The sequence below is a fragment of the Artemia franciscana genome, chromosome 10 (assembly GCF_032884065.1).
Source record: "Artemia franciscana chromosome 10, ASM3288406v1, whole genome shotgun sequence".
In the NCBI taxonomy this organism is placed as follows: domain Eukaryota; kingdom Metazoa; phylum Arthropoda; class Branchiopoda; order Anostraca; family Artemiidae; genus Artemia; species Artemia franciscana.
The window spans coordinates 31,821,899-31,833,690 of NC_088872.1; the positions used below are offsets into that span (position 1 = coordinate 31,821,899).

General features: G+C 38.4%; 1 protein-coding gene across 4 annotated transcripts in view; it reads left to right on the forward strand.

Moving 5' to 3' along the window:
• The window catches only part of LOC136032079 (WD repeat-containing protein 7-like), a gene marked incomplete in the record, with an annotated part of 230,139 nt that overhangs the window by 45,818 nt on the left and 172,529 nt on the right, over positions 1–11,792 (forward strand). For all 4 annotated transcript variants that reach the window (XM_065712203.1, XM_065712206.1, XM_065712207.1 and 1 more), the window contains 4 exon segments: positions 943–1,133; positions 2,816–2,961; positions 6,852–6,942; positions 10,482–10,653. In XM_065712203.1, the coding sequence (XP_065568275.1) occupies positions 943–1,133; positions 2,816–2,961; positions 6,852–6,942; positions 10,482–10,653 (600 nt within the window).

Consider the following 11,792-nt stretch of genomic DNA (forward strand, 5'->3'; position numbering starts at 1 on the left):
ATCCCCTTTTGAAGTTTCTACGACAACTCTCTCGATACGAAGTGCCCTTCTTCGTACTTTCTTTTTAAGTACGAAGAAAAAAAATAATACATTGTGCCAACATCGTTCTTTACTTAGGCAGGGCTATTGCGCTGCCAATGATAGCTTGCAAGAGCTCAAGCCAAAAACTCCATTTGACTTAAAAGTAAAGATATCATCTACAAGACATAATCAAGTACATGAAAGCCACATATTTGAAAATGGAGTAACAGGCTCCATGTTTTCAAAGACTCGGGGTTTTTTTTTGAGCAGTCAGAACATAAAGACTAAATTATGCGTTTGAAATGCACTTTTGCTGAAGCATTGACAGTATTACATTAATTTCACACAGTCAAAGTGGAATAACAGGCTCCATGTTTTCAAAGACTAGCGGTATAATTTTATTGAATTTATTGGGTTGTCAAGATAAGAGCATTGTAAGGGGTGGAACCGTGTGCTTAGAATCTACTTTTGCTGAGCCATTGACATAGAGCGTTATTTTAATTTTACTAATGTCATAACTTGCAAGAGCTTAAGCCTTTGACTATATTTGACTTTTAAGAAATTAAGAAGCCCTTTGCTTCGGGCCATTTGCTTGTTTTGTTTTGTTATTTATATTAATAAACCCATCTTTCTCTATTGATAAGTATATGGAAGCCGGGTTGCTCTTTACTAAGTGCCCCCAATTGTGGTTTGATACCCGCACTTGTAATGACTCACGTATTTACAAAGCTGGGGAAAGGAAGTGCAGGCAAGCAGGTCTGCTTTTCTATCGCTCACTCTGTCTCTATTCATAATCTTCTACTTCTTCGTTTTACGTATGCTTCTGTTTATGGTGGCTTTGTTTGTTTTCTGTTTTCAATGTCTTGTAGAATAGTCTGCATTGCCAGTGCATGCGTGGTTTATCTGATATGACTATTCCAGACGATGTTGTTTTGGCTGTAACTATAAGAGGTGTTGTTCGAGTTTGGACTCTTGGTGGACATGAGTTGAAGAATAACGAAACAGTAACCGAGAACGAGAGTAAACAGGTTGATTGTATCAATCCAGTATCTATGACATGCTGTGTTTATAACCAGAGAACTGTACTTTTGGTGTCTGCGCAGTGTTGGCAGGTAAGAATATAGTCAAGGATGTGTAAAATGGTTGTTTCAGTTTATCTGTTGTTGAACTGCTTTTATAGACTTAAAATACTTAAATGGTTCCTTTATCGGATAATCCTATATGTTCGTACATCTGTTTTTCCTGGATTTCCTGGAACATGTTTTACACAGAGGTGTTTTTAGGGGTAGGGGTGGGGATGACAGAGGGGGTATTTGGCTCGGGTGCAGAAAACTTAGGGGCATAAAATTTCAAATAAATAAGCTAACGGTTATAATCATTTTGTAATTTTTGAAATTGTATTTTTATTAAAATAAAGTGAATAAATAATCTAACGGTTATAATCATTTTGCAATTTTTTAAGTTATATTTTAATTGAAATAAAGTAGAGGGTACAGTTGAAAGTAATTATTTGCAAATTCAATTCAAAATTTCGTTTTTCCCATGCCTTCATCACCGTTCCTTAAAACTAAAAGCAAGTAGACCGAGTTTAATTAATTTTAGTTTTTTTTTTTATAAACAAATTTAGTGCATTCAAATTTTGTTAATAAATTAAAACTTGTTAATAAATGAAAATTTTGTTAAAATCTGGCCAGAAATTTTTTGGAAGACTGGAGGGGGTTTGCTAAGCAAGATGCTGCCCCCGCAACAGAGACTAGAACCGCCACTGGCTATATACACGTAAGCCAGCGCGTTTTCTGTTAAGTTAAATGAAAAAGAATAGAATAGCAACTAGCTATTCTATAGCTAGGATTTTCACGTATGCTCATATTATAGATACCGATTTCTTCAAATATGGTGAACACACAGTTAAAAATAAAATATTGCAATTTTTGATCTTAGCCAATGGGGGTGCAATGTTCTAGATAAGTATTTCAAAGTGGTAAGTGCCAAATACGAAAGTAAGTAATGTTGCTACAGTTAAAGTAGGAAACGAAGATAGTTGCTGGTTTGGTTTGTAGTCAAGAGTTCAGCAGGCTTTTGTTTATTCCTACTTGTATGGTTAGTTTTGATGAGTTTTTGCCCTAAGTAATTAAAGTGAAAACTATGGGGAGAGTATTACATTAAACTGGAAGGCAAAACCATGCTAGGTTTGCATAATGTCCAGTGCAGTTCCGGGTTGTGTGGAAGCTTAAGTCGAACCCTGGGTACCGCATTACCACGGATGAATCCCACTTCACTACCATTGGCTAAATATTATTCAGTATCAGTTAAGTATCAGAATATGAAACGTGGGTGTTGCAAAAGGTTTTGAAAGACATGCTTGATATTTTCCAAAGGTAATGTCTAGTTTTAGGTACTTGTCTGAGTGACAGCATGTCAAAGCTATGAAAAAAATGTGGTTTGTTTTTATTGTTTAGCGCTATAATAAAGGAAAGATGATGATTGTCAAGTCATCTTTTACGGATGAAGGATGGTAAACTGCCAAGAATCTGGCACTCCACATTGGATAAACAAAAAGCTTAACGCCTTTGAATGGGATGTGACAAGGCTATAAAACTGACTGAAAGAAGTTGGAACTTTATGGGATGGACCAAACAGTGGAGCTTTCAAAAAGCTGTAGATAACGAATAGCTTCTACCACTGTGTTAACCCATGGTGATTTTGTTTCGTAATGAGCGAGCTATTAGAGTAGTTTATACTTCTTGTTGACTTGCTCTAAAAGTCTTTACTTGTGGTTATTTTTCTTTTCCAGATTTACGATGCTGGGGACTTTTCTTTGCTGTCATCGAATCCAGCTAAAGATGGTGAACAATGGATGGGAGGGGATTTTATTGCGTCAGACCGAGTTATTATCTGGTCTTCTAAAGGAAGAACTTTTATGTTTAAGCTACCAACCAAGTATGTATTCTCTTTGAATAATCCCATATTGACTACAAATGTCTCAGAGCTCGTAAAGTGTAAATAGAATGCGTTGCCGAAACACGAATAATCAAAGAGCTAATCACACTTTATGATTGTTATTAAACAGTGCCCAGCTGAAGTAGCTTTTAGATCTAAAGGCTGCTTTTCTAAGGAATATAGATTTAAGCAACATTATTTTGTAGTTTTTATTACTCACGTTTTTATACATAAAAAAACGGACAAAACGAAATATTTTGATGCTCTTCTAAGTTTAGTTGTAAGGGTTTTACGAAGAAAATGCAATCAAATTTCAATTTATCCCATCACGACCCTTGCTCGCCCCTGGACTGAGAAGTGACCAGCGTTTGAATCTCCTTGACCATGGTGGCCTCCGGATTGCCACCTGGAATGTATTGACATTGAACTTTCCCGGAGCAAAGACGCTTCTGGCGATGGAACTGAAGCGATTCCGCATCTCTATTGCTGGAATAACAGAAACCCACCTAGTCGGGAATGGGACTGATCCCATAGGTGAGGGATACCACCTTCTATGGTCTGGACAGACAACGACTAGGAGAAATGGGGTCGGACTAGTACTTGATAACAAGTCCATAAAGTGTCTACTGTCATTTACTCCCGTCTCGGATAGAATAGCTAATGCTCGACTGAGTCATAAGCAAGGAAAAATGACAGTCCTTGTCTGCTATGCTCCGACAAATGAAGCCGACGACGAAGCAAAAGAAACCTTCTACTCTGCCCTGGCTAATGAACTGTCCAAGATATCCCCCCACGATATTGTCATCCTTTTGGGTGATATGAATGCAACAGTGAGCGACAACCACGACCCATGGCGGCAAGTCATCGGACCAGTTATTCCGGACCCTCTAAATGACAATGGGCTAAGGCTCCTTCAACTGTGCAGCATGCATAACCTTGTCATTACGAATACGCTGTTCGCAAGGAAGGATATCCACAAATATACATGGTACAGCAATGACGGCCGTACCAAAAAAATGATCGACTATATCATTGTCTCACAGAGATGGAGATCCTCGATTAGTAACTGCAGGACGTACAGGTCAGCCGAGATTGGTAACACTGACCATCGCCTCGTTGTAGCTAATATGCGACTGAGGCTCCAAGCCCAGCGCTCGCAACCTAGACCGACCAAGATTGATGTCTCTCGTCTCTCCGATCAAGAGATACGGTTCAAGTATGCCATTGATGTCTCGAACCGCTTCGACGCACTCCTGCCATTTGAAAGTTCTGAGGACGCATGGATCTCGTTTAAGAAGAATGTCCTGGAGTCAGCGACCGCAAATATTGGAAGGGCGAAGCGTGCTAAGAAAGCGTGGGTTCAGTTCGATACGCTTGACGTCATTGAGCAGAGACGCAAGGCAAGGCTTCTGGGCGACATGCCGACCTACAGGCGCCTCAATGGTGTCCGCAACAAGCTGATACAGCGAGACAAGAAACTGTTTGTGGAAAGGAAGGCAAACGAGCTGGAGGGCGCAGCCATGAAAGGGGACGTCGGGAGCCTCTACAAGCACCTCCGTGACCTCACAAGCGACAAAGCCCCCTCAGTTGCATCTGTTGTCTCTGCGGACGGCCAGCCACTTAGTGACGAAGCCGCTCAGGTCAGTCGATGGAAAGACCACTTCTCAAGTCTCCTCAATGCCGATGCTGTAGCACAGACTGACCAGGAACTCGCACGCCTAGCTGCCAGCACTCAGGAAGTGCCGTCAAACGAACCAGAGACTTCCTTCACGACAGCAGAAATCCACTCTGCTTTGAAACGTCTAAAGAATAACAAAGCGGCAGGCGTATGCGGAGTATCCGCTGAGCTCCTGAAGTATGCTGGACCGGCGATGTTACTTTGGCTGCAAATGCTGTTTTCCGTGGTGTGGCGCACAGAATGGGTCCCGAAGGACTGGCGACTTGGCATAATCCTGCCCCTTTGGAAGAGAAAGGGGAGCAAGAGCAACTGCTCTAATTACAGAGGTATAACCCTTCTCTCAGTCCCTGGAAAGCTCTTTGCCATGACTCTGCTAGACAGATGCACGAGTATCCTCCGAAGAAAAAGGAGAGTTCAGCAGGCCGGATTTATGCCAGGGAGGTCCACTGTCGAACAAATCTTCACTATGCGCCAGTTAATTGAGAAAACTAGAGAATTCAGGAGGAACGCATACGTGGCCTTCGTAGACTTCAAAGCTGCTTTTGACTCCGTCGATCGCAACTCTGTTTGGCTAATACTTAGATCGACGGGTCTACTAGTTAAATACTGCAAGCTTTTTGAAAAGCTGTACGAAGAGACCGAGAGTTGCGTCCAAGTCAACGGAAAACGGAGCACGACATTCAATATCAAAACTGGCGTTCGCCAAGGGTGTGCCGCCGCCCCGGAATTGTTCAATTGTGTGATAGACTATGTGATGACAAGAACTACAAATCGCCTGCCCTTTGGTCTGCAGTTTGGAGATCGCATTCTGACGGATGCGGACTTCGCAGACGATCTTGCTCTCGTTGCCGACTCAATCGACCAGCTGACCGACGCTCTGGAAGTCCTGAAGGAAGAGGCAGCAAAAGTGGGGCTGAAAATCAACTGGCTCAAAACTAAGATTATGGCAATTGAACCCCCAGGTCCAGTCTCGCACCCTGATACCATAACTGTCTGCGGAACACTTGTTGAAGTCGTTAAAAACTTCACTTACCTCGGCTCTGTGCTGTCCAATGATGGCTCCGTAGACGAAGAGGTATGCAGCCGAATATCGAAAGCCTCTTCCATCGTCGGTAGACTCAACAGTCTATGGAGAATGCCGCACATCTCAAGGCGTACGAAAATGCGAATCTATAACGCATCCGTGAGCTCCGTCCTGCTCTACGCGGCGGAAACCTGGCCCCTCAAATCAACCATCCTTAAAATGATAGACGTCTGTCAGACGAAACAGCTTCGCCGGATCGAGGGACTCCGGTGGGATGATTTTGTAAGCAACGCAAGGTTGCTTACTCTCACCTCCCAGGTGCCATTCTCCGTCCAGATAGCGCAGAGGTCTCTCAGATGGTTCGGACACCTCCTACGAATGCCGACATCAACGCCAGCCCGAATAGTGTACGACTTCGACCCAAAAGCTCATGGCTGGTCTCGCCCGAGGGGCAGACCTCGGACAAGGTGGAAAGACAGCCTCGACAACTTCTTGGTGATGGCCAACATTGCTGTCGACGAGGCGCCTCATTTAGCAGCAGACCGGTCCGCCTGGAGAAGTCAAGTTGCGAAGCTCTCTACGCCGCACCCCATGCGGCAGGAGCCTTAAGTCAAGTAAGTCAAGTCAAGTTCTCTCTTAAAAGTTTCTTTTGCTGAGTTTTTCTGAAAAAAGTCTCTTTTCCTGTTGTAAAGATAGTAAAAACTACCATGAAAGTTTTATTGATGTTATTGTTTATTTTAAGTTTCATTTTGTGGGGTTGCTGATTGCAAATATCAAGCTTATATTTAAAATGTTTCTTCAGAACAATATCCCTGGTTAATTAAGGTTTTTCAGTCTTCGGTTTTAAAGCCTACTTATTTTTACTTTTTCAAGTGGGTTTAGGGGCTAGATCTTAGCCTTTTTTTTAATATTTATTTTCTAATATCATTCAGAAATTAGATGATACAAATACACGGATGACAGTATACTTTCCTTCTAGGAATTCGTGTGTACTATTTTGAGCTGTAATATCACCTTTCAGTTGATTTTACTTCGATCTTGTCTTGTGTTTTTATCTTTCTAAAGGTCTCTTTTCTATTTTCTTTTGTATATTACTTGACTTAATTATGTATAATTGTTTACTTTTTTTTTATCGTAGATATCTGTTTATTCGTCTGGCCATCATTTTTATTATCTTTTTTTTTTTAGTTGCATTGTTGAGAACAAGAATTTCCACAACAAAGCTACGGATGGCGAGCTTCCATTTCTCTATTGCATCCTTGGAGCCCCATCTATAGAGGTCAGTCAGTCATGTTTCTTTGAACATCAGTTATGCTTTGCAAAACAAACTAATGAAAGGTTTGACAAAGTGCTGCGAATTCGCACAACTTCGCTCCACTGAGTGGGTCTCCAGACTAATCTTTTACGCTTTTGACCTGGCCCTGAATGCTTCTTGGTCCTCACCCAATGTTAATTCAAGCCTAGAGTCTGGGTCCTTAGTTACACGAACTGCCCTCGTGCGTAATCTCTTGGACGTAGTAGTTATATACGATAAAAATGGAGTTAGTGAATAGTTGAATACATTTTAGTGACTCCGAAAAATATATGCCTGATTATGATGGAGTCATGGATCGTATTGTGAGTCTTTCTATTAAAAAAATGAAGAAGAGAAGTTAGATATAAATGACTAGATAAGTATAGACGAACAGCAAATATCACATACTAAAGCTACGTATTTTTTTTCTTCACAGAACATAAATAACAAAAGGCTAGAGTCAAAAGTGTTTTCTGCTTAATGAAATAAAAATAAAAATAGATATTCAATTCTATATTGATAACACATTGAGTCAGGTGTGCCTTCTAGAAAACTAATATACGGTTATAGATGATTTACTAATTTAGGTGTGAAAGAAAGATACATAGAATTTGTGGGACAATGATGGGTAACAGCGAAAAACTTGTCAAAAAGGGCTGAATCGGAAAGTAGTTGTAAGAACATTTGGGGGCCTCTGGCTTCTTTTATATACTTTGGCTTGCCCTGAACTTGGCTTAAAGCGGAATCTTTTTCTTTTTTGTACCTTCCTGTCTTGTAAGGTGACTTCAACTAGGATCCGAGGGAGGACAAAATTATTCCCGGATATGTGGATTGAGCTTGTTATACCCAAAGCTCATTCGTATGGCTTATATAATTTTTCTTGGGTATTCGCTCCTGCTTTATTTCAATTTTTATCGTTTGAGTTTTGTCAATTATCTTAAAAGGTCACTTTCTGATCGCTCCTTTTTTTGCTTTTCCCTTTGTTATTCGATAAAGTCAAACATTCATGATCATTATTCTATTGAGATTTGCCAAGAAAGCAACACTTATTTATAAAGAAAAATATTTTCATATTATTATTTTGTAGTTATATTTTATAATAGAATGTATGCCAGTGCTATCAATCATCACAAGGGAAGGTAAAGGATCTAGTTCGGAGACTTCCGAAATTTCCTTGAAACACTTGCCACAAATTTGAGTCATTTTTTAGACATGAAATAAATTGGAAAACTATTTAGTAAAAATAAGGAAAAGTAATGGAGGATGAGGTTAATTTTTTGATTTAACATTGAGTTGGTTATGGTTAACAAAATTAAAGGCTTTTTGTATGTTAATTAAAACCTGGTTTAGTCAATTTTTCTGTCAAAATCAGGCCAGAGTTTTTGTATACCTAGTCAAGGAGCCTTGCTTGTCAATGACAGGAGAAAGTATTTTTATACTACCCAATTGTCAAGGTGCGATATTTCGCCAAATATTTATAAATCAATTTTCACCGAAAACTATATTTGATGCTTTTGAGCTTTCTAAGCTTACATGTTTTTGAAAGAAACGTAGAACATTAATTATGTTCAATGAAACGGAAAGGGTTTCCACGCTTCTTTGTGTTTCAGTCGTTAGATGCATTGGCTATAGCAAACTACCCAATTCCCAAGTAAGCCATGTGCATGAAAAAATCTTCCCGTGGTTTGACATAAGATTCGATGTTTCATCAGTGTTTCCCTTTGGAGGCATTGTTTTTTATTTGGTTTTGTTGTTGTTTTTTTTTTGTGGTATTTCTTCATTTTTGTACCTGTTTTTTTATTCTTGTGATAATTTTTCAATTTGGTAACCAAAATTATGCGTTCCAATGAAAATGAAAAAAGAAAAGAAGAGGTAATCTGTATTTTGACGCAATATATCTCTCGTAACAGAACCACTGGCTTTCAATACTTTTGCTAATTGTGCTCACATTTTTGGCTTATATTACTGCATTATTTCAGTACTACCCCTCTGGCTTTTAATTTTAGGTTCTTAGATCTATTAGTTGTCTCCTGGCAGTCGTTGGAACTAATTTGAGAAAATTGGCCAAGCATAAACAAGTTATTGTCCCAATAATTTGTGCATGGTTTGTACGCTTCTCCAGGCTGCACAAGAGGCACAAGACTAGATGGGCTCACCCTCTTTCCCATGGCAGACCTAACTCTGATATCACCTACTTTCCTTCCTCGTCTTTTAGCCTAATAGTCATACGCCTAGATGTGCTTGCATATCCCATCACTCGTGTGTGCAGTAGGGGTCATTGTAGTTACATAGTTTCTTCTTCTCTTACCAAAGGAGGCTAATGTAGCTCCACGCCGACACAGCTAGGCTCACTTGCTCGGTTCTTATTCTGAAACATGTGCTGCGGTAGCATCGTCTTTCATACCATGATCTTCCGAACCTACGGCTTACTATTTGCATCTTGCTACTGTGGCTTTGTAGCAAGCTTCGCTTTAAGCTCTGGTGCACGTTGGGCCGACTCTTACTATTGTCATTTTCTTACAAGATCACAATCCGTCAGAAACTATTTTTTCCGGTACACTGGGAAGATCAGTTCTTACGGCGGCTTTTTTTTCTTTTTTTTAGCTGTTTAAAAAGAAAATTCATTCTTAACAAATCAGAACAGACTTAGTCTTGGATATAGAATAATCGGAGAAGTACTACTATGAATACACTTGCATTTATATTTTCTAACGGTATCTACCAATCAATTCATTGCTGCCAATGTCATATCGAGATTTATATTGGCAAGAATTTAAATCTTTTTGTGAACTCTTATTACTTTTTAAAGTAAATGAATGTTTTGCAAGAGACAAAAGTCAAGAATTTTCGAACTGCAGAAAATCCATACCAATCTTTCCATCTCTGTTCAAGATCAAAGAGCGTATTTCTCTTAGTTCATCTTCAACTATCCCTGTTTTATCCTTTTGCTACTGACAATAAAGAGTTTACAATTCTAATCCTTGCCAGCATACTTCAATACCTTCAACTTCAGCTTCCTAGTTTCCTCAACATAACGCGAAACGTTCCCACGTAGCTCCAATTCATTGTTTTCTGTATTGTTAGTCTTGGCGTCACGCACACATAGGATCTCAATCCATTGCTGTCAGGAATACTTCACTGGATTGAAGTCGACTGGTAGCCATAACTTTACATTGCAGATAGCTTCCATCACGTTGCCCTGGTAGTCTTGGTTACCTGGCTAAGCACAAGAAGGGAGAAAAATTTATCCTTAATTCTTTTTGAGCGCACTTTGTATGATATTTGATGTATTATTAGACTTATTTTACATTTATTTCCCTAAAAAAAAAAAAAAATAAGGAGTAATTTAGTACAAAAAATTAGCTTATATATATAAAAATGTATATAATTAAATATATAAAAGAAGATTCCAATCATATCAACATAAAATTACAAATTCAGAATCACAAATGCGATAAAATACTGTCAAAAATAAGTAAATGATATTAAATGTTTACTATTATACTTTTCACTTGATCTTGCAGCCTTTGTCTCAGCGTCCAGCATTCCATTATTGCATGGTTTCTCGAGACGGCAAAGTTTCACGTTGGCTAACTCGAGGTGATGCTAATGGTAATATTGGTTCTTGGCCTATACCTGAAGTTAGTGATAACCAACTCGAGCAAATTCAGCAGGTTGAATTCAAAACGCCACCAGGTGAATCTCTTTTTAATATTAACGAAGTATTTTAATATAATAATGTCGATAGTATTTTGAGTTTAGCATTAAAAACATTATTGTTATTTATTTAAATGTCTTTTCATGTGGAAATGAAACTTAGTCCGAATTTTCATCTCTCTCTCTCGTCTCTCTCCCTCTCTCCCTCCTCTCCTCTCTCTCTCTCTCTCTCTCTCTCTTCTCCCTCTCTCTCCTCTCTCTCTCTCTCTCTCTCTCCTCTCTCTCTCCTCTCTCTCTCTCTCCCTCTCTCTCTCTCCCTCTCTCTCCTCTCCTCTCTCTCTCTCTCCTCTCTCTCTCTCTCTCTCTCTCTCTCTCTCTCTCTCTCTCTCTCTCTCTCTCTCTCTCTCTCTCTCTCCTCTCTCTCTCTCTCTCTCTCTCTCTCTCTCTCTCTCTCTCTCTCTCTCTCTTAGTTTTTTTCTTTACTAGTTTATTTTTTTTTTTAGTTTTTCCTTTTTTGTACTTTTTTCTTTTTTGTTTGTTTTCTATTTTAGTCTTCTTTTTAGCTTGTTTTCTTTTTAGTTTTTTTTCTTTTTTTTCTTTTCTTCTTTTTTAATTCTTTTTAATTTTTTAGTTTCCTTCTTTTTTTAGTTTTTCTTTTTTTTCTTCTTTTCTTTTTAGTTTTTTTTAGTTTAGTTTTCTTCTTTATTTTTTAGTTTTCTTTTTTAGTTTTTTCTTTTTTAGTTTTTTTCTTTTTTCTTTTTCTTTTTTTTTCATTTTTTATTTATTTTTCATTTTATTAGTTTTCTTTTTTTTAGTTTTTTCTTTTTTAGTTTTTTTTTAGTTTTTTCTTTTTTTTACTTTTTTCTTTTTTTGTTTTTGGTTTTTTAGTTTTTTACCTGTTTTTAGTTTTTTCTTCTTTTTTTAGTTTTCGTTTTCTTATTTATTTTTTCCTTTTTTTTTATATAGAAGATAGTGTAACGGACAGACGGACAGTACATTTTCATTTATATAGAAGATAAATGACTCTAAAACAGATAAAGAATAAGGCGTAAAACAAGAAACAGAAAAAGCTACATTGGATTCAAAACGAAAATGTGTGACGTAAAAATAAAGTTTAGCACTATAATTTTGCTATTGTGTCATTTAAGTATTTCAGGAATTACAATAGAATAAGGAAC